The sequence below is a fragment of the Callorhinus ursinus genome, unplaced genomic scaffold (genome assembly GCF_003265705.2).
Source record: "Callorhinus ursinus isolate GAN/ISIS: 27379988/994484 unplaced genomic scaffold, GSC_fseal_2.0 scaffold3, whole genome shotgun sequence".
In the NCBI taxonomy this organism is placed as follows: Eukaryota; Metazoa; Chordata; class Mammalia; order Carnivora; family Otariidae; genus Callorhinus; species Callorhinus ursinus.
The window spans coordinates 11,178,080-11,201,346 of NW_027397065.1; the positions used below are offsets into that span (position 1 = coordinate 11,178,080).

Below are 23,267 nucleotides of genomic sequence, written 5' to 3' on the forward strand. Positions count from 1 at the left end.
CAGTGAGCATAGAACGAATAAGTGAAGAAAAGAGGGGCAGGAAATGATATCAGAGAGGTAGAAAGAGGGCAGTTCTCCTGTGGCCATTGTCTAGGTAAAGTCAAATCTCAAAGTCAAGTCATTTAGTCCATTTACCCATTCAACAGGTTTTGAATATTATATATATTCAAGGCAACCTGTTAGGTGCCACAGGATAAAAAAAGATAATTAACTCAGAATCTTTATCCAAATGAAGCTTACAATATTTCCGCAAAGGGATTAACTCATATTAAACTTTTTTAGTAAAAACTAAAGCCAGGGTCACGAGAGGGGGAGTGTAAAGAAAGAAGGCACGTGTATAGGCAAGAGCAGAATTACTCTGAAACCAGAGTGGAGCCTCCACAGAAACTCCTACGTAAACTGCCTTATATAAGATACCCCAATAGTGAAGAGTAACTTGTGAAAGAACAGGAGCTACAAAGAATCCCATGAAGATTAATTTATTCATCATTTTAATCCATTCTGAAGAAAGTTGCTTGGTTAGATCTCTTGCCAAAAACAACTATTTAAACCCACATAAAAAGGAACATCAGTAATATCATTAGCAATTAAGAAAATGTACACCTAAATAGAAATAATGGTTTTTAAAGAAAACTACTATCATCAACTTCCTATTATATTTCCTAAAGAATAAAGTACAAGTTAAAGTGATTTATGATGTATAAGACCTCATTAGAAGCTCAGGTGCATTATTACCGACTTACATTGTTTCTCCTACAGCCAGTGAACAAGTATATCACAGACATAAAGTGAAGGTATCATTGATCGTTTGGGAGACAAGGTAAAAGCAAAAGAAGGAAAGAATTGGTTAAGGGACATTAGATGTTCTAAAAATGTTGAAATGCTACTTATATGTCTAATTAGCTTCATTTGGGCTACAAGTAAGGGCAAAATCATTTTAAACATCAAGAATAAATACTACTACATTACTGAAAATTGAAATATTACAGTTTCCAGAATGTGTCAAAAACACCTACCAAATTAATTTCTTTAAAGTGGCAAAATTTTTAAGTGGTTTTTAATACTCAACGACACAAAATTCACATTACATAACATAATGTAAAAGACTTTATATAAGCAATCTGCATAAAAATTGAGGTTCTCATTGCAATAAATTGTATTTAATAAAGAAAATGTATAAAGTAGTTCTTAAATTTTAATTTTCAATGTGGTCTATTATTGAATCTTTAAGTATCTGACTTTTATTATTAATGCTATGTTAATAATTATGAAAGACACATTTTCCCTTTCTTATAGGACCTAGAATGCAACATATGACTGCTTCAAAATCCTTACCACAAACTGCCTAATTATCCGAGCTGCTTAAGAATATTTCGGCCTTCCCACAAGACTGTGCCTGAGCTCCTGGAGAACAAAGATTCTGGCTTTTCCATCTGTGTATCTCACAAACAGCTATAGCAAGCACAACATTTTGTAAATAGTGCTCAACTGCACTGAAATGCGAAGAGGTCCAATCAAAGCTGTGCTACTCAAAAGGACACATCTTCAGTTTCGAGATACATTTGGTATCTTGTTTTGTAATCCTGGCTAATCCTCTTGAGCAGAAATTACATGTTTATTCTTCCCCTGTTTTTTTCTTTAGTATCTAGCACTTGGGAGATAGTATAAAATCAGTGAAGGTAGACTAACAGAATGCAACCTAAAACCAGTACTCTACTTTTATCACAGGAATAGTTACTTTAGGTTATCTTGAAAGTGCTGCAACAAATTTTAAAAGTAAAAGGCATTAGGAAAACGATTAGGACACTGAGGGGCTAACATCACCATTTAATACAATCATTTAGTCATTACTTCCTAGATTTACTAAGTTTACCATCTAGAGATCTACCTCTTCCTAGTAATATGACATCTAGTAAAGGAGGAAATTCAAACCTGCTCTCCATGGGGTTTGGCAAACAAAAGGACACAATTGATTACAATGATGTGTAAGTAAATAAACATTTACTGAGGGGTCAATAATTGCCAAATAGTAGGCAGGTGGTCTCTGTACAATTTATGGGGCCAAATATGGGGTAAAATGTAAGAAAAAGAACAAACCCTCCACATCATCTCTATTCGGGCTACCCTAAAAGGCCTCAGTCTACACACTGCACAACTCTAGAGGGTGCCAGATAAGAATTATGTTCCTATAGAGTTGTGCAATGAGGCAGCCTGTCTTGTACCATATTTCATCCATCTACAATACCATCAAATTTAAAAGGTAGCACTGTTTTATGTACCATTAAGAGAAAAAAGTCACCAAATAATCCATGATATGCCCTTAATTTTTAAGATGCATCCCAAATTCAGAGATGTTAAAATGTGATAAAAGTTTTAAAATCAATGAAAAAAGATGATAATCTGAGCAATCTTCAATTGACTGAGCTATATATGCACAAATAACAGCCTTTCTTTGATGACATTATTATATATGCAGTCTGCACAAGAATTCTGAGGAAAGTTTTTCACTCTCCTGTGTGAAATTGAAACAAAGAACATTAAGAGTGAATGAAGTATAGTTAAGACCATAAGTCATATATAATGTACTAAGATTTTCAAATTTATATTCTTCCCTTACATCTTTAAATCTATTATGTTAGGAATACTGTTTTCAGCTAACTTTTGGTTTAAATTTCAATTACTTAATGACCACCTATCCCCCTCCCCTAATAATCTACACACACACACACACACACACACAGACCCTGTTCTTCTCCCCCAACCCCATCAGCTACTGAGACAAAGGCCAGAGAAGCCACTTGCAAATCAAAATGGAGGGAAAAAAAAATCTGGTTCTAATATAAACATTTCAATAACCAGGATGGTAAATAGAAAACCTAGATCCCAGTAACAGCTTTGTCACTAATAATAGTGTAAGTCTGAGCAAATTTCTCAATTTCCTCATCTACATCTAGAAATCAACTAATTGGACTTAGGTATGTCTCTGAAAAATGCCTACCACCTTTCAGATACTATCTTTTGGCAACATATTCTGGTGGAAACCTTCTCCTATAGGTAATGTTCTCCCTAACTGTACTGTTCATCTAAAACAGTAACCAAATGTGGGCTGAATGAATATATATACTCCTTTAAATATGGAAAAAATATGCCTCACTGCCAAAAATTTAGAACAGCAGCACTGCAAAAATGAATTCCTCTTCTCAATGACTAAAAAAGATTTCAGTTTTGATAGATTTACTTAATTTAGCAGTATAAAATTCTAGTTCTAATTTTTATCTGATGGTTCAGCTTAAAAAAAAAACTATCCATTCTATAGCTCTGGAAATTATTGGTATTATTGCTCCAGTAGAAATATGAAACTTTGGTCCACAGTGTCTAAAAGGTTTTTAAATAAAAAGTAGTGACTGTTAAAAAAAAGTCAAATTATTTTAGAATTATTAAATATAATAGTATCCTGAAATAGAGGCCTGCGATCTTTGTCTTTATCACCTCCTGGGGCAGAGATTTTCTGAAATCTCAGGGAGAAATTTCAAACACCAGCTTGGGCATTGGGTGAGCTATATTAAAGTTTCTGGGAAAACAAATTCAAGTATAACACTCATTTTTAGGGCAAACAGAAATAAGGGAAAGTCTTGGTAGATGACCACTTAGATTCATATTCAAAATTTTATCTTTGTTTTTATGGGGTCCCTAAATGAGCCACTAACTGCAACTAATCTGTTACTTTCAAGGAGAAAAAAAAAATCGTTTTCTTTTGTTGAAATATGAAAATAATGCTAAGAATGAAATTAATATTATATGAGTATAAGATGAAATTGATACATATAGTATGTTAAGCAGCAATTCCATGTTCTTTGCAAGTAAATCTAAACATACAATTTCATAACATTTACAAATGCACATATATAATTCAAACTGAAATGAGATGAGTCTATAATGTAACTATTCAAGTCATTCAGTAAACATGTTATATTGCCCCGCTATGTTACACATGAGAGATGCACACAGAAGTGCTTCCATCCACTGATAAAGCCGTAATGTGCATATGTGAACACTGGGCTGGCTAAAACACCAAAGAGGAATGGGGTGGAACAACAAGCTGATTGCTGAGAACAGGCACACTTACCTAAAGACAAACTGAAATCAGGGTAGGGATTAAAAAAAAAAAAAAAGTTCATCTGCATCAAACAAAGCACTTTTGAGACAACTATATAAGGTGATTTAGGTTTTTTCTCATCCCCACCTGTAATAACTCCAAACTCCTTTGCCGTCAAGCAACTCACACATCCCAGATGGACAGTTTGGGACACAGGAAAAAAGAAAGTGTAAGGGTGTCTTACTGCAGAGAAGAGAATGTGGGCCCCAGATTCTATACTCAATATATCTACTCATTGCAACTCTCTGACAACAGTCTTTGAATAAAGTATTTCATTGTGGGGAATACTATTTGTCTTGCATCACAGCAATCGCCTTCCAATTCAAGAGAGATCCACTGATTCATTCACTTATGTGTATATATTTTATATAAAAACACAGAGAAATCTTAGAGAGCCACTTTTAAAAAAATGTTCACTATTGACAATGTAATTTACTCGGAAAACATAGGCTTTGCAGTCTAATAGATGTGGGCTCTAACCTTAGTTTAGTTGCTCTTAGTAGGAATACAACTACGAGTAAGTTTATTTACATCTGAGTCTCATTTTACATTATCTGTAAAGTCAAGGTAATACCTGAGACAGTTGTGAGGATTACACAAAGAAACAAACAACTATTTCTAACAAGACAAATGTATGCACAAGGGCCCCAACCAGAAGAGTGGGGTACAGTTGGAGACAGAGAGTATTAAATTGCCCCCTTTTCCCACAAAAGAGAGTGGAAGTTGTGAAAGTACAAGAACCACCATTCACATTTAAAGCCCAATAAAGCATGGTTAATCCAACTGTATTTTAGACAGTTACTGTCAAATGTTACTTTAGACAAGAAACAAGAGGAACCCAATTTGGAGAACTAAGAAGAACATGGCTTCAGAAATGGAGAAAGTCACAGACAGATGCAACTTGGACTGTAAATTAAGGATATTACAATAATTATAACTAGCATTTGTTGAGTGAATACTATGTGTAAAACCCTGTACACATGTGCCAGAAACCAGCACTCCAGTCCACTGCAAAGTTAAGGTTAACACAAAACAGAGAAAGCACCAATACAGAACTAGTAGACTATGGTAGTATATTAGACCTCAGCTGGATGGCAGGACTAAATATTTGAGCCCTCCTGGGAAGCAAGAGGCCATCCATTTTAGAGGAAAGAGGAACGAAATGAAAATTGCAGTTGCTAAAACCCAAAATGGGCACATGATTCTCCAAGGCCTTCTATTTTTGGGGATGAACAGTAGTAAAAGAAAAATTCTGGAGCACCTGGGTGGCTCAGTCAGTTGAGCTTGAGTGTTTGACTCTTGATTTGGGCTCAAGTCATGACCTCAGGGTCGTAAGATCGACCCCCTCGTCAGGCTCTGTGCTGGGCGTGGAACCTGCTTAAAATACTTTCTCTCCCTCTCTCTCTGCCCCTTCCCCCTTCCCTCTCTTAAAAAAAAAAAAAAAAAGAAAGAAAGAAAACAAATTCTAAACCCTCAAATTCCAAAGGCCTGGTATGGACTGACGTCTTAGTTTCTATGAAGAAGGAGGGAAGGTGGAGAACAGGTGAAATAGTCTACACATAGTGCTCCCTGAGTCCAGATGAGAAGAGTTAAAATGGATAGACCCACATGCCTTAATAAACCAGTCATACCCTGTTCTAGCTTCTCTATTTCAGCTTACATAGCTGGTCACTCATACTGTTCCAGTTTCATTTTGCCTAATGTATCAATTGAAAAATGGTTCTTATTTTAATCTTACAAACTGCTTCCTTTGGTTTCCTGTATGTTCAACTCCAAAAAAGAGAGGTAGACCAGTGGTTCTAGAAATATGGTCTGCAAACCTCTGGAGGTTTCTGAGAGCTTTCAGGGGGTCCACATAATAATACTAAGATATTATGTGTCTTTTTCACTGTGTTGGCATTTGCAATTAAGAAGGCAATGGAGAACAAAACTGTCTGTGACTTAGCACAGATCACAGCAGTAGCACCAAATTATAGTAGTAGTCATTGTGTTCTTCACTGCTACACACTCAAAGGGAAACACACACACACACACACACACAAGTTCACCTAAAAAAATGCTGATGAAGCAGTAAAAATTACTTTTATTAAGTCTCAACCCCTGATCATATGTGTGTTTAATATTCTGAGTGATGAACTGGCATAACTGGGTGATGGGAATTAAAGAGGGTACATGATATGATGAGGACTGGGGGTTATATTCAACTAATGAATCATCAAACATTATATCAAAAAATAATCATGTACTATACCTTGGCTAATTGAATTAAAAAAAAAGGCACCTGCAGACCAAATCATGTTATGATGCTTGTGTAGAGGAAGAGTAGTTGTGTAACTGAGTTGTGAGCTAAAGTAGCTGCTTTTTAAATACAACACCATTTTTACTTGTAAGACTGATAAACAAATGATGATTATTCACATTTGGGTGTTTGGAAGCCATAAACAAAATAAGCCTGACAGTTCAAGAAAAACAACTGATGGTGTTTGTGGCTAATGATAAAAATTGAGCTTTCTTGCTAAAATTAAAATTTTGGGAAACTTGTATCCTCTCTGATAAGTTTAATACTTTTTCAATTCTTAAAATCTTTGCAGATGAGATTGGTGGTAACGTTAATAGATAGGATTTTTTGATACTACATAATAAAATATGTCAACATGTGGAAGATCTGCATAACTCAATGCAACATTATTTTCCAAATGACCAATACATGATGTTATAAAATCATTCATGAGTAAAAGATCCATTCAAAGTACAATAAAGACCAATGGATTTTCATGAAAACAGTACAAAATACTTAGTGATGTGTTTTAGATTCATACAGCAAGTAATCTTTAAGAAACTGCTTCTTGGGACGCCTGGGTGGCTCAGTTCGGCTCAGGTCATGATCCCAAGAGTCCCGCATCCGGCTCCTTGTTTAGCGGGGAGCCTGCTTCTCCCTCTGCCTGCCGCTCCCCCGCTTGTGCTCTCTCTCTGACAAATAAACAAAATCTTAAAAAAAAAAAAAAGAAACTACTTCTTGTTGAGTGGTGGTGAAGCATCAAAGAAGAATATATACAATTATCTGAAAAAGCTGTTAAAATTCTGCTTCCTTTTATAACTGCATATCTGTGTGAGGCCAACTTTTCTTCATAAACGATGATGAAAAACGTATCAGAAGAGAGTGAATGAAGAAACGGAGGTGGAATTCAGCTATTAAGCCAGATTAATTAAAGGGACTTTTTTAATGCCACACTTCTCAACATGTGTTTTTGCTTGTTTTGAGAAATAGTTATTTCTCATAAAAAATGTTACTTGTGTCATCATATAATGGACTTACTGGTATTTTATTTTTTATTTTTAAAAAGATTTTATTTATTTATTTACTATGTTCAGTTAGTCAACATATAGTACATTTATTTATTTGACAGAGCGAGCTCAAGAGAGCGAGCAAGCCTGGGGGGGGAGGGCAGAGGGAGAAGGAGAAGCAGACTCCCCTCTGAGCAGGGAGCCCAATAAGGGGTTGATCCCGGGACTCCAAGGACCTCTGGCAGAAGGCAGACGCTTAAGTGACTGAGTCACCTAGGCACCCCGGACTTATTGCTATCTTAAAATACATATTTATAATTACATTTTAAGATTTTATTTATTTATTCGAATGAGAGAGAGAGAGAACAAGTGCGGGGGAGGAGCAGAGAGAGAGGGAGAAGCAGATTCCCCACAGAGTAGGGAGCCCCAAGTGGGGCTTGATCCCAGACAGACACTTAACTAAGCCACCCAGGCACCCCTAAAATAAATATTTAAAATTTTTCTCAAATTTAATTCTTATTGTGGTATCAATTGGTATAACTCACATAAACAAAAACACTTTAGTGACTTTAATAATGTTTACACATGTAAAAGGGTCCTGAACCAAAGATTTGAGAAGCAGTGATTATAAACCAATCGGAAAAGACCTCATTTGGCCATAATTCTCCCCATACTTCCCCCCCAAACAAAGAGGGTAAAGAGAGAAGAGAAAGAAAATGGGATATACTGAATAGTAGGTATCCCACTGGTTGTTTTCATACACATTAGTTTACCTTATTTATCCCTTACAACAGCCTAATAGCTACAATTATCCTTAATTTACAGATGAAGAAACTGAAAGTCAGAGAGAGGTGACTTGTCCAAAGTCACAGCTTGTGAAAGAATTAAGATTATTATAGCATAATTCTGTTTGATTCTGAAGTTCTTTTTCTTTCCACTACATTATACTTACAGCAGAATTCCTTACCAAATTTGGCCAATAGCCAACCAAAACCAATAAATGCAGAGCTCTGGTCTTTATTGTAATTTCTGTTCTAAATCTAAAGATCTAATTATTTTACTGATTTCAAATTCTTTTTTGGCTTGTTTTTACTGAATTCAAAGAATGCTGGTATACTTAATACTGGTTGTTAAGAGGATTTAAAGAACAACTACTCATTTTCTGAGTGTTAGCATGTATCAGTCATACATAGTATCACAGTTCTTTCAACCTTGTGCTAGTCAATTTCAAAGAGCAGATTTATATAATGAGAAAGCTCTGTCTCTTCTGCTTTGTAGGTTCATGTAAGCGAGCATTTATTCAAATATTCATTCATCAAATATTTATTAAAAATCTACTGTTTACTAGGCTTTGGCAGCATGAAACATGAAGATATAAAGATTGATTTCTGATTATTTAAAATAGAATCATGGCACTTTAAATGCTTTAAAATTAAACAATTTTGTGGCTACTTTCTCTGTAATCAGGTTTGATTCGTTTCCCTTTTAAATGAAAATCTTAATATGAAGAAACTAAGGTATCCTTAGTGAACACTTAATGATTATATTTTAATATTGCTTTATTGAGTTGCTAGAAAACGCAAGTGCTACTAATAACGATCTTTTTATTAGGGGCTAACTTTTGTCAGGTGGGATCCATTTCCCTTCTGACTCCAGGTGGAGCCATTCAGCTAGAGTGACGTTCCCAATTTCTTTCACCATCCCTCACTCTTTCCCTCCCACAGGGGGAGTGATTTGCTTGATTAGTACATTTGGGGGAAGAAACAGAATGCTCGACTCAGCCCTTCTGGGCATCTTTCAAAGCTACTTGCAAAAAGGATGCATTCCAACTTGCTTTCTACCTTGTGAAAGATGAAGTGGGTGCTTGGAGGATAGATGAAAATGTGTTTCAGAGGGAAATATATTAGGTAATCTAAATTTAGTCACAGATCTAAGCCACATTTTCCATTTGAACTATATCAGTTAGTAAAGCTGGTGTTTTGATCTCCTTTTGTCTGATTCCTTTGTCACTGGGTCCCACACTCAGTGGGAAGGTAAGATGGACATATTATTTTTGGTACAAGGTAATGAAAGGTATAAAAGCTGGGGACCTCGTGAATTGGATACTTTCTTAGTTGATTATGAACTTGAGAGAAGACAGAAGTTATTTATTAGCTCTGAAGCCCCAACACGGTGTATCAGAAACCACGTTCACTTTACATATATTATTATCATTCCATTTTTTCAGACAAAAAAACTGAGACATTGGGAAGTTAACTTGTTTGAGGTCACAGTATATTAAGTGGAAAGAGCTGGGATTCAAATTCAGGGCATTCAAATTCTGCACTTTTAATCTCATTTCCATACTACATCTCTGTAATGGGTATGATTCTGAATGTTATTCAGACACTAAAAACAGAAAATAAAAATAATTATTATCAAATCTGCCTGCAGTAACTACCAGTTTCAAGTTCATTTGGGAAAATGTAAATGCTTTGGAATGTAGAAAATGTTTAAAATATAAATTCTTATATTGATTATTAAATTACTATCTAAGCCTATTCTTTTTTCTTTCCAGTTATATATTAAAAGATTTAGGGCTAAGAGGAAAAAAAGGAAGAAAAAAAGATGCAGTGTGATGGGGGTACTCAGTTTCAGAGGAAAGCAAAATCCAGTATGAACAGCAGCAGCCCCTGGTGGTCTAAGGGGAAAAAATAGTGTATCTATAATTATGGGGGTAGAAATATGTTTTTAAAAAGAATATATGTACATATTTAGCCATTTGACTCAGTTCTCAACCCAACACATTAAAAAACAGATGCTTTAAAAAATGATCTGTTGGCAAGATGCTTGTTAAAATTTTATCAGTTGAAATATTAAAATTCATTATGAATTAATTAACACATTATATAAAAATAAAATGTTTTTGTTTCATCGTTTTACAAAGTACTATAACCAGTGGTGATTAACACTGGGAATTTTGTGTGTCTTGCTATGTGTTGCTCAGAAAGAAACTAAATTTATAGGATTACCACTAAATTGATGACATTTTCTGTCTTCACTCTTGAATTCAGTTGGCAGATGTTTTCGAGAACAAAAAATTCCATCTTATTACAAAACATATTAAGCAGGTTTTCCTGCCAGGCATGTCTGACATGATGTTTATTGCCTAGACCAAATCAATCCCCTTAATAAGCCATAATATATGCCAGAAAGTACATTATTTCATACTTAAGGAAAGTTGCCACATGAAACAGTAAGTACTTTGATCTCTCAAGCTCTGTTTCTAATGCATCAGAAACGTGCTACATAATCCAATAGTTAGTCATATCTATCTATACTCATTTAGTATGTAAAATAAAACTACACTTTGCTAATCTTAAAGTTTTAGGCCTGGATTCTACTTTATTTCTGCGTGTCTATAATGGATATTTACAAAATTTGAAAGGAGATTTTGGCTTTTTAACAGATTCCAGAAAAAAAGAAAATTCAAATACTTAAATATACAAGGAAAATAAAAGGTTCCAGAGATTAAACATTCATTGAACAATAAAAATAAATTAAATTTGGTTGCTAAAACACTAGACAGAAATGACTCCAGTGGCCCTAGCTCAGAAGAGAACAGGTACAGAGAAGAAGATGGGATATTTATTAGCCTTCACCAGTATTTTGAACATAATCCAAGTCAGAGCATCAAAAACATTTTTTTGAAAGAAAGCTTCAGTTTATCAGTTGGCTGTTTCTGAACAATTGCAAAAATTCACATAAATGCTGAAAAAAATCCGTCAGAAAACTAGACACCAAATATCTCTCATGTTAAGGGATAAGATTTTTGATGGATGTCAACAAGCAATCAAGCCATAAATATTTGAGTATCTTCAGTGTGTAATGCCAGGCTTTGCCAAGATTCTTATTCTGTAAATGTCTCCTCCACATTTGGATTTTTCCTTCTGTGGCCATGTAATTTCCCTCCCCCTTCCGCTCACAGCATTTTTTTTTCAACCTTCTGAGTCTAATCTCTCCTCTTTACTTCGTATCACCACAGCCCACAATTAAGTCTCTTAGGGAAGAGATATTTAAGCAGTTCCAACTCAGTATTACATAGATCAGCATCAAGTCACTTTTGCCTATATTCCACCTACATACTGTAAAGTGCTTTTAAATGATCTTCCTTAGTCTGAGTACTTGTCCTCTTATGCTCCAGTTTGATATCAGAATAACCCTCATTTCTATGCTGCAGGTCACATTATCTAGCTATCTTTAGACTAAGTTCTAGTCTTTTTGCTTTGGTCTCCTTGCAGAGGATTGGATTCTAGTGAGTGGGTTTATTATCTGTTCCTGACTCCTTCTAATGTGCTCTGTACTATTGTAAAAATTAGCTCATTTCTGTTTATTCTTAAGGAATGACTGATAAAGTATGCTCAAAGACCTATAATATTATGGGGAGTGGAAAGGCATGAAAGATAAATATTAATAATATTATGAAACAAAACCACAAGAGACACCTCAGGACAGCAAATGATAAATTCCATATAAGTAAACCAATCACAGTTAACTTCCATGAGTTATTGTAAGGAGAGGTCACTGATTATGGTGATATGAAAAGGTGAGATTTCAGCTGGGCACTAAACATGGACAGAATTTGGATGGAGGAAAAGAACAGGAAGCAAAGTTACATAAAGCACAGTGTGTACAGCAAAGAACAAGTATAGCAGCCTGGCTCTACTCTTATGAGCAAGGCTGCAAAACAGAAAGAGCAATAGGTCATCATGAAACATTTCCATTTTGACCCGTAAATATAGTACCCTGATGATAGAGCTAAAAAAGAAAACAGGATATCCCACTTTTATATATTCAGATGAAAAGGTATAGATCAAGGTATTAAATAAATCTTGAGAAACTGACTTCTTATCATCAATTTTTGTAATGTTTCTCAGCCACTGGACTGGGTAGGGGACCAACATTGTAATTTTTTGTTTGTTTTGGATTGTTTGAATGAGTTTTCTCACAATCAAGTAGCATAATTTAATGATGCGGGATATATTAAAAAAAATAGTAGTTTCAGATTTTAATCTTGGCTCCACCACCTTACTTATCAAATAAAAATTTATTATGAAGACTGTGTTCTGAGCTCTGGGGATATAACAGTGAGCAAAGCAGACTAAGTCCCTGCTCTCATGGAGCTTACATTAAGACCTACATGACTTTGGGGAAATTACTAAGTTTGACCACGGTCTTCTCATGTAAAACTGGATCAATATTAGTGATCCTATTAAAAGAGAGTATGTATGTATACACATACACATACATATAATGTAATCTATTTATGTGCATTTATTATTTATATGTTTTAAATATGTATTATATATGAATTGTTTATAGATATTTAACAGCATCTATTAAATAAATGATCAAAAATCTATTAATCATCAGATGTCATTTACTTTATATCATGCTTCTTTTATTATAATTGTTTTAATTTTCATATTTCATGTATATATTTTGTTTCCAACTGGTTAGAACAATGTGGTAAAGAGGAAAGGGAGAAAGAATCTACAATTAGAGGTCCTAATTTCAACACTTAGTTCCACCATTTACTAGTTATTTGATCCTAGATAAAAATGAGCCATCTGTGCATCAGTTTCCTTAACTATAAAATAAGGATAAAACTATTTGTTCCACTTACCTCATGGGATTGTTCCAAAGAATAGATGATCAATTTCAAAACGTAAATAGTTAAGAAGTATATAAATTAATGCTAATTTATCCTCATCACATACCATGCTCTGTGTCTGAAAATTACAAACACTTTTTGGAGACATGTATTGGAGAGTACAAGAAGTCACTTCTCGAGTGGATCGAAATTACCTAAGAATTAAGACACCTTACACAACATGAATCATTCTTCTCTTTCTCAACCACAGGATCACACTTTACTATCTAGAAGTATGTTTGAAGAGCACCAACTTAACTCTGCTATTTTGCACAATTCTAGAAGATTTTAAGAGAAAGGGTATTTATTAAGGAAAAGTGACATTCATAACTAAGACTATCAGGTATATAGTTGTATTATCTAAACGAGTCTGTTTTTGCTTTAAGTGCTTTCAATGGGAACTGAGACTGATGAGTGAAATGGGACAAGGAAGAAAGAAGCAAAAAGACATGATAAGGAAAAAAGCAGAAACGGCAGGAGTGTAAAAGAGATAAGAGAGTTAAAGAAAAAAGACAAAGGGAAAGAGAGATCTTAAAAATGAAGCAAAATAAAAAATTTTTCTTCCTTGATATAAGAAGAAAAATAGAGGCAGAGATAAATGAAACAGATTTGAAAACAGAAAACAGAAAATGCACACATAAAAGAGAACAAAAGCAAAATACCCATGCAGTGGTGACAAGAAAAAGAGAAAATAGAAAAGAAGATAGAAAACCTACAAGACAGATGTCAGAAATAGATGCATAATCTGTATCATAGGTTAATAAAAGAAACTTTAAGAAGAAATAAAAAAATACAAAAAATCACTTTTTGTTTACATTTTACATAAGCCAGTGAATTTTCTTAATGACTTGTATATTTCAAAAACTTTTACAATTTGTTTTTGAAATCTGGATATCAGAATTATTATTTTTTTTTAACTGTCCTAAGAATGGTGGTTGACAGACTGGATCATATAATTAAAAAGCTTAGGAAAACTGATATAGAAAGTGACATCATGATACTTAGGCAGCCATACGAAGGAAAAACGGTAATACACCTACATTAGAACAAGCAAGCTACTTACTGATTCCAATCTAATCACTGTTTTTATTTATCAAAAAATATATTAAATAGTGACTTGCTTTTCAGAAATTTAACTACTACAATCTGACTAACTTTTGCTTGAGTCACTGTATGATGAGCTTTGGGTATTCTTGGTCTGGATACCCTTTTGGGTCTTGAGAGTTTATATGCTGCTTTCATACTGTTTAGCTGCCCTGACTTACTCAACAAACTGACCTATAGTCTTGAATGTTTGGAGTGTAATTCCCAAAAGTATAGTGATTATGAAATGAACTAGAATGAAGAAAATAACTTAGAAAGTTACATATTCCCCTCAAAGATGGTATGAAATATTTTATTAGTAAGCTTTTAAAGGAAATGTAAAAATAGCTCAAACTGATTAATTTGAAACTTTACTACTATCCTACAATATAATTTATAAAGTGTTAATCTGTCTATGTTTAAATGTTCTGAATTGCTCACTTTTAAAGAACATATCAATTTACTATTTTACTTACCCAGTAGCATTTTTGACATGCTTTACTATTAAATTCTATTTCTAGGACCCATAAGCTTTGAAGATTGCATAAATCTGTCTCACATATACAATGCACAGTATGTATATCAAGCAGAATGTGTCAAAGTTCAAATAGAATTGTTTGTGCCCCCTACGAATTAGAACTCCTTGGGCCGCACTGCTCTAACGATCCCATGCTGCCAGCATTACCAAGTGCAAAGGTTCAGTGCGTAAGAAAAGAGCAAAGGAGAGACTTCCCTCATTACACTATCCCTAAACTATTCTAGTTTAAATATTTATTAAGATATTAATTACTCTTCCTCCCTCCATCTGCCTTCAGAAGTTAAGCTGAAACACCATTTGCTCGTAGAAAAAGAATGTATTAAAACCATTACCACCCAAGATGAAGACTGATGTTTTGTATGGTGCATTATTAATCGCTTTTGAAACTTCAGTAAAATATTGCACTGAAATAAGAATGACGTGTTTTGTAATTTAATAAAAAAACAAAACATTTCATCCAAGTAACAACCATGGGATATGAATGGTTGAAAATTAAAGAATTAAGTTTTATTTTTAAAAATAAAATAATATATATGAAATAAAATACAAATAAAGTAAAAGAAATAATGAAGGAAAGTAATAATCTTATCACTTACTCTGATATACAGCTGCATCATCTCTTTTTCTCTTTGGGGGTTACGATACTTTTCATAGAAATCACGTCGCTTCTTTGTTTCCTTAGAGACTTTATCTTTTCTTTCCCGTTTTTCTGCTGGTTCATCTGAACTATCAGAAGATGACTGTACATGGATCTTTGGCTTTTCTACTTCAATATAGTTTTCATTGGGATTCAGTACTATTACTCCATATCCTTCCTGTTTTGAAAGCAAAGAAGGCAGAATAATTTAATCTTAGAAACCATCTCAATTCATAAAAAATCTGTAAAATTTCATAGTAAGTCATTTAATATAGTTGCATATTCACTAAAGTATTTCTTCATAAAAGACTATCGTTCTACTTTTTCCAACAAAAAGTTATTTAAATTGTTTGCCTGTTTTGTTTGTGTAAATAAACAGATTATTTGTAAGAATAAAAAGACAAAATTGTAACATAAAGATGACAAAGGTTATATTTTTTAAAAAGGACTTCAGATCTCTCAAAACCCCCCAAATAATTGAAATAAATTATCAAATAACAAGTACACTTTCAAACCACATTAATATTTAAAAACCTATTTTGAGAAAATAGCCTCCTTGAAGCTGAAGTTAAAATTTCACACCCTATTTTGTTGGATTCTCTTTCCTTTACAATTGCACTTTAATGAGCATTTTTTATTTATTTGAATTCAAGAAAGTATAAGCAATTAAGGAATAAATGTGACCTAACATTCTACAGATTTACATATCTATAATATCAGAAACATATCATGTCTACCTGTGCACCTTGTATTTTTCCACCTCTCTTCTTTCAGGACGCCACACACATCATAAAACAAAATAATGTTCTACTATAATGCATTCAAGTAATTATTTAATCCTAAAATTTCTTTCATTTTTAACCACCATAAAAATCTCTCTTTATTAGGGACCAGTACCAGGAAGCAATCCCAAAGTCTAAACTGCAGCTTACTGAGCTATTATACCTTCTCTAAAGTTTTAAAGATATATTTTCCTGTCTGACAATTCTAGCAAGGCGAACATTTCTATGGTTATAATTAGGAAAACTTTTGGTATTTATATTAAGTTATAACTGATGGAATAATCAAACCACGAGAAAGTAGAGAAGAATAAACAATTTCCACTGACAAGCAAGTGCAACATAAATTTGTGAAGCTATTAATATCTTGTATTTTCTATTCACTTCTGTACTGTGGGTGTCCCAATTTTGCCTTGTAAAATCCTGTAAGATATTTTAAAAATGTATTGTATTACAATAAAAACATGTAAGAGCTATGGGAAATAAAGCTTGAAAAATCTCACCCTTACTGAAAAAGAAAACTACATACTTTTTCAAAACTATAACTGTACAACTACTTCAAGTTTAAAATTTGTTTTTTGCCAAACCAACCATAAGAAGATGATTTTTTAAAAAAGTGATGGCAGTAATAATAGAGTAATATTAGCACTGACTCAATTATCTTATTTTTAAATATGCTACACTGCTGCACATAGTTGGTTTAATGGTTGATTTCACAATCTACATAAAACCTTCACTGGGATTTTTCAATTTTTCCTCCAGTTGATATTATTGTCTAAAACCATAATATGGTTTGCAGATTGTGAAGTTCATTAAAGTTGTGATTTTAGTGATAGTACTGTTAATTAAGATATAGTTGTCTTGCACACATGAAAACTATAATACATACCAAAGTGATTAACAAAATACCACATATTCTTTAATACATGTTCAAATAAAACTTTTAAATAAATACCTATTTTATAAGAAGTTATAAAATATTTTACAAATTTAAACGATCTACATCAAAGCACAAGATAAAGGGTTTTTCTTGTTTCTCTTTTTAAGTATCTTAGCTGGTAAGTCAAAGTTTAACCAACAAAAGATATTTTATTTGGTCCTGCTTTATTCTAATCTGTATAGCTATTCAAAAGTCTTGTAATTCATTGTGATCACTGTCAGGTAGACAGATTGTCACTTGGTGATTTTCTACAGTTGGACACACTTGACTAGTTATTAAAATCACATTTGAAGGAAGTTCCTACCCCTCTTCCTTGCGCCTCTTACAACTTTTCACGCCCTTCTCAAATTTCAGCTATAACTTCTCCTCCCACCAAAAGTAAGTTAAAGAACACTGTTGCACTCTGCTAAACAGGGTGAAATAGAGGCATTCATACACTGTCTGTGGTGTAAGGAACATAGTCAAAAAAGGTCACCATAGGCCAAAAAGAAAATTGCCTCCTTACTAGATTCTGTACCGTGAGTAAGTGGTCTCCTGTCATGTTTCTTCCCTGCCTTCCTTGAGTGAGTTGAACTTTAAACACACACACACACACACACGCAGGCACGCACATGCACACAGTCTCTCATACTCACATGAGTTAGAAGTAGCAAACCCAAAATAGAATCTTAGAATTTTTAGAGATGAAAGTAGTGATATGCTACATTTTAATAACATGAAAAACATCAAACTCAATGTAACAAAGTGGGACTTTAATAAATTGATAGAACGTGAGCACCACCTTTGCACCATGAATGAATTCCAAATAAAGGTAAACTCTTTAGATAAAATTTACAGTCACTAGAATTATAAAACTTTCGCCCTAATTTTTAACTTAATCACTAGATACACTATTTTCATAATACCACATTTATTTGAGCAGAAGTTTTTACTTCAATTTTTGGAAATCATTGATTAAAAAATTACTGCGCCTACTTGATTTTAAATGGACTGAAATTTGATGTGTCCTATCTAAATAAGTATAAAAAACAGACACACATAAATCATCAAAGAAGTAGTATTTGTCTAAGTTATTGATTACATAACTGAAAATTACATGACTCATTTGTCCGATTTTATAAAGACACAATGTCAATTTTTCACCGAGGCATCAACTGATGAAAAATGATTCTATTTTTAAATCACCAGTATATAAATCAATTAAAGAATTTTTAGCATTTAGATTTCAACAATGAATGCTGCTCTTTAAACACCTGAATTATTTAGAAAATATTTTATCATTTAGATATTTCATACTGCTAATTTAATTAATGGAATAACAATCAAGAAATATTCAGGAACATTTTCTGCAGAAATGAGAGCTAATTTTAATAAATGTCTTTGTTACAAATTCAATTACCATTCTGTGAAAAACTTACATTTTTCAATTAAAATTTTCCTGATAAATTAATTAATGCGATATTCACAGAGACCATTAGTAACCATTTTATAATGAGGAAGAGAAAACTGGAGAAACAAAATAAAGTCAGCTATCCCACTTACATGCTCTAACCACAGATACTAGTAAAACTTTGTCTTCTCCTTCTCTCTGTCACATATAAATATTGTCCAAAAATTTCTTTATATATTAAAGCTAAAAAGATTTTTGCCATGTCAACATTAATACATGGAAACCAAGGTATCAAAGGAAATAGTCAAAGCAAAACAAGGTAGATAGCATATCAATAGCTAAATTTATAAATGCAGTATCAATTTATATCTTAAAAAATCAGAATGCCATTTTAAAAATTAATTCTCTCTATTCCCAATAACTCAATCAATACACAAATAAATAAAAAGAGATCCTAGTTTGACCTATAACAAATGTACCCATAAAGTTTTACAAAACTTTATAAAACAAGGCATCAGATATAATATCATAAAAGAACCATGCACTGCCACTCTAATGAGGCCTCCATAACTAATGCTTACAACCTTAAATGTTTTTTTATATTTAATTATTCATGCTAAATTTCTCATAAGATGAAAAGGCAGGTCATTTCAAACATACATGGAAACTTCTGTTATCTTTAACAAGACAAAATGATCAAACTGATTATCTAACATTCTACAACTAAATAAATAGAACTTCTGGCATCCTGATTAATGATTTACCCAAATCAATTCTAATATCCAACATTTCAAGAGACAAAGTATACATAAAGTTGTTAATTAACTCTTAGGTTTGAGTGCACAGTCTAGTAGAAGATCAAGAAAGTGATCAAGAGGATAATCTTCTTCATTTATCTCATTCCATTTTCTATCTTTTGTAGCTATGACTGTAGTTTCATTTTCAGAAGTGTGTTTATAAGGCCTAAACCATGGAATCTTAATCAGAAACCCTCAAAATTTTATTGCTAGACATACAGTTTATTCAGCACAAGGGCTTGCTATGATTTACACAGAAGCTCAGGCCTGCAGGCCTCCTTTACTTTGAAGTCTATAGATGCACTTACTAATAAATAATCATTCATTTATCATTCAATCAACAAATGAAGGCTTAGGTCAGAGGTCTAAAACAGACAGGTGATGCCAAAACACAAAGAACCAAAGAGGAAACCTTGCTTAAGAAATTAAATCAGTATAGAAATGTACTTGTCAAGAAGATTCTACAGATAGATAAAACGTTTCCATGTCTGACCAAAGCCAGAATGTATTTTGATCCCAATGAAATCTTGCTGAAACTGAAGATTTATCCAAGTTAATTTGCCTATTAGTTACCAGTTATAAGGAAAATAGAAAATAGGAGAAAATTCTACATCTTTTCAAATCTCTTATGGTTGGCTAAATAAAAAAATCAGGTGAAAGTACTCAGCTCTGCATATTAACCTGCCAATACTGTAAGTGACATGTGACCAAAGAGGTCAGGGGCCAGAGTAGAATCCTCTGACCTATGGAACTCTCTGTTTTGGTCTTCAGGCAAAGCTCTGTAAAGATCATTTTACACAGATTGATCAATCATATTTTCTAAGTTCAGCATTCTATCTGCTTGGTTTGAAAGAAGAAAGGTGCTCATCCTCAAGGGAAATGAAACCTAAATTATTTTACCTATAAACTACATATACCCATGGTTAAAATGGACAAACCACTGTCCATTCATCTTTTCTGAAAGATGTATGTTGTATTTATTCTCATCTTTTTCCCAAAAAGGGTATGTCTATGTCACTGTTGCAACATTCTAGGTGCAACAGTGAGATGAGGTCATGACAACCAATCAGAAGTCACTAGTGAAGCGTTAAAGTAAACAGAGCTGTTGGAGCTGCAGCTCTGCTTGAAAAATGCCCCCTCCATTATTTCAGCAATTTTCTCAAGACGTGACCTGGGACTGAAACGCCTAAAATGTCACTTGACTCCGTTTTGTGCTTCCTCCCAATGTGCATTTAAGTAACAGCACCCTGCTAATATTTTATAAAATGTTTGTCACAACCATGCTTCCTTTACCTTGTTGCTCCCTAAATTCTAATGTCGTGTTCCATGGTACAAAAATGCCATAATATAGACCAACATAGATTATTCCAGTAAGTTTCCAACTTCAAATAGCTCATCAAGTTAGTCAGTAAAAGAAAGCATGCCACAAAAAGTTTTCAGAGGACCACCTGTTGTCTATTATTTTTACATAGCACTTACTCATAAATCATAACACAGGGTAATTAATCAAGCTGTCAAAGAGAAGGTCAAAGGTTATATGGTAGAGTCAGAAGGTCATGCATGGGCTGATAGAGGTCAGGGTCACACTGCATTCCTCATTATCAAGTTGGGATGAGAGACGGCCCAAGCAAACAAAAGTGAAAGCAGATGGAGAAGTGAGTGGATAAAAAAAAAAAAGAAAGAAAGAAAATTTCACAAACAAAAAAGAAAAGTGAAAGAAGACTGTCAGCTGCCTTCAAGTAGAGAATAGAAGAGAAAAGAAATACACTGAAATGTGCTCAAAGGAGCTCAAGAACATAAAGAAACTACAGTTTTATTAATTAAATAAGATGAATATAACTTTTCCTGGCCATTTTACTAGTGCATACTAAGCAACATTAGAAAATATATGTTTAGCATCTCTATACCTTCTCCTGCTAGTGTGCTCAAGATAAATTAAGGTAAAGGCAAAGAGTTCCAAAGATAAAGTATGATTACAAAAAAAACAAAAAAACAAAAAAACACAACACAAAAAAAACACTGCAACTTATAATAAGAGGGTTTTTTTCCCTTTAATATTGTCTCTGAATTACAACATAGATGTGCAAATAGTTTTAGCCACAGGATAGATAATTTTTAAGTATGATACAAAGATATCCACAAATATAAACACATCATAAAAGTCCTTTTGAATAACAAAACAGTTATAAAATATTCTATTATTATGCTGGCCTGAATCAGATGCAGAATACTGTGCAAAATTAGCTGTCACCCTTTGCTCAAAATCTTTGTTAATCTCATTTTGAATGTTTGCAGCTTTATCAACACATGCATCAATGTCAGCTCCTTGGTTACTGAACCGCTGTAGTTGGAAGAAGATATAATTAAAATGTTTTGGCACAGAAAAGGTGAAATTGTATCTTCCCTTGTTCCCTTAGGAGTCTGTAAAACATGAAGGATATATTGACAAACATACACCCTTGTCTCTGGTTCTGACATCCCAGGTCATCCAAGTGCTATTTATTTTGAAACATTCACTTTGCACTTACCTAAATTATCGCCTGTTCTGTTTCTAACTTTTCCTAGGTTTTAGAACATTGTGATGCTTAACCACCACAATTTTTTCTTCTGATCACCAATATTTTATTTATTAAAGCATTCCATAAACTTACATTAGCATCATAAAAACATTTATGATTCATTATCAAGGACATAAATATGATTTAATAATACAGCATTATGAAATCTTTTATATTCTTTGCTTTTCATTCTCATAAAGAAAACTACATACACCAACACGTTTACACATTACAGTAAAAAGAAGTAACAAGTTACAACTGTTGCCTGTCTATGACAGATCAAAATCCCTAAGTGGATATAGGGAATCTCACAAACACACCTCCCCATTACGTGGTCCCAAGCAGAGTTGGATGGACAAATTTATCTTATGAAGTTTACTGTTCTTCATGAAAGTTATGCCCTTATGCTTTAGAGGGCAAAATGAAAGTCCAATAGTCTCTTAGCTTTCCACTAAAATCCATTATAAAACTGTGTAAATATCGTAGCTCAAGGTCTTTTAAAACATTATCCCTTTGACCCAATCATATACCATGCAAACATATGCTTACGTTTTTAAATTACTCTTAAAATCTACAGTACATTCATCATTTTATCTTCAAATATGTCACCTTTCTCTTTCTTTTTTCCTCCAATTAAAATAGCATGTTTAAAATATTTTTGTTGTTTTTTCAAGAACATATATGAGTACTTTGCTTGTGGTTCTAGTGCAAGCATGAGGACATAAAGAAGGATCTTAAGAATTCAGCGAGTCAATAATTTGTTAAAAACTGATTTCATACAATGAATATTTAATAAGCATCTACTATTAACCAAGCACTGTTGCTAGGTACAGTGCTATACCTATGAGTCACCTTTCATTTTAAGATATTTCCATTTAATAGAAAATTCCAAATCAGAATTAAGTACACATTCCTAAAATGTCTACATGAAACCATTTTATTCTTCAAGAGAAAAGAGGATATGAAAAGGGGAAAAAAGGAAGAAAGCGTAATGGTAAGATATTCCTAAAACCAATCTAGCTACACTTTCAGAGGATAGTTAACCCTAAATGGTAAGCTATGTTTGTGTTTGTATTAAGAGTAATAGTCAAACTTAACTCCATCACAATGAAAATGCAGTGCTTGGGGATGTGTGTGTGTGTATATGTATATGTGTGTATATATGTATGTGTGTATGTGTGTGTGTGTGTGTGTGTGTGTGTGTGTCTGCATCGTACACATTCAGGTATTTCAATGAGTAAAATCATTTCATAACCTAAGGGAAAAGCTTCTATACACATTTACCTCCCAATAAACAGGTGTAACTGAGTAAAGCTATGAATTTCCCTTCTCACAGTGACCTATGTCAGAAGATCTCCTCATACTTCTTCTGCTAAATAATTTAATTACTTATGAGTTATGGTTTCTTTGTA

The 23,267-nt window shown here is 33.3% G+C and overlaps 1 protein-coding gene across 12 annotated transcripts in view; it reads right to left on the minus strand.

Annotated features, from left to right (window-relative positions):
* ARB2A (ARB2 cotranscriptional regulator A) overlaps positions 1-23,267 on the minus strand; it is a 395,713-nt gene that overhangs the window by 218,615 nt on the left and 153,831 nt on the right. For all 12 annotated transcript variants that reach the window (XM_073888143.1, XM_073888149.1, XM_025866777.2 and 9 more), the window contains one exon: positions 15,351-15,569. In XM_073888143.1, the coding sequence (XP_073744244.1) occupies positions 15,351-15,569 (219 nt within the window). The remainder of the gene's footprint in view (positions 1-15,350; positions 15,570-23,267) is intronic.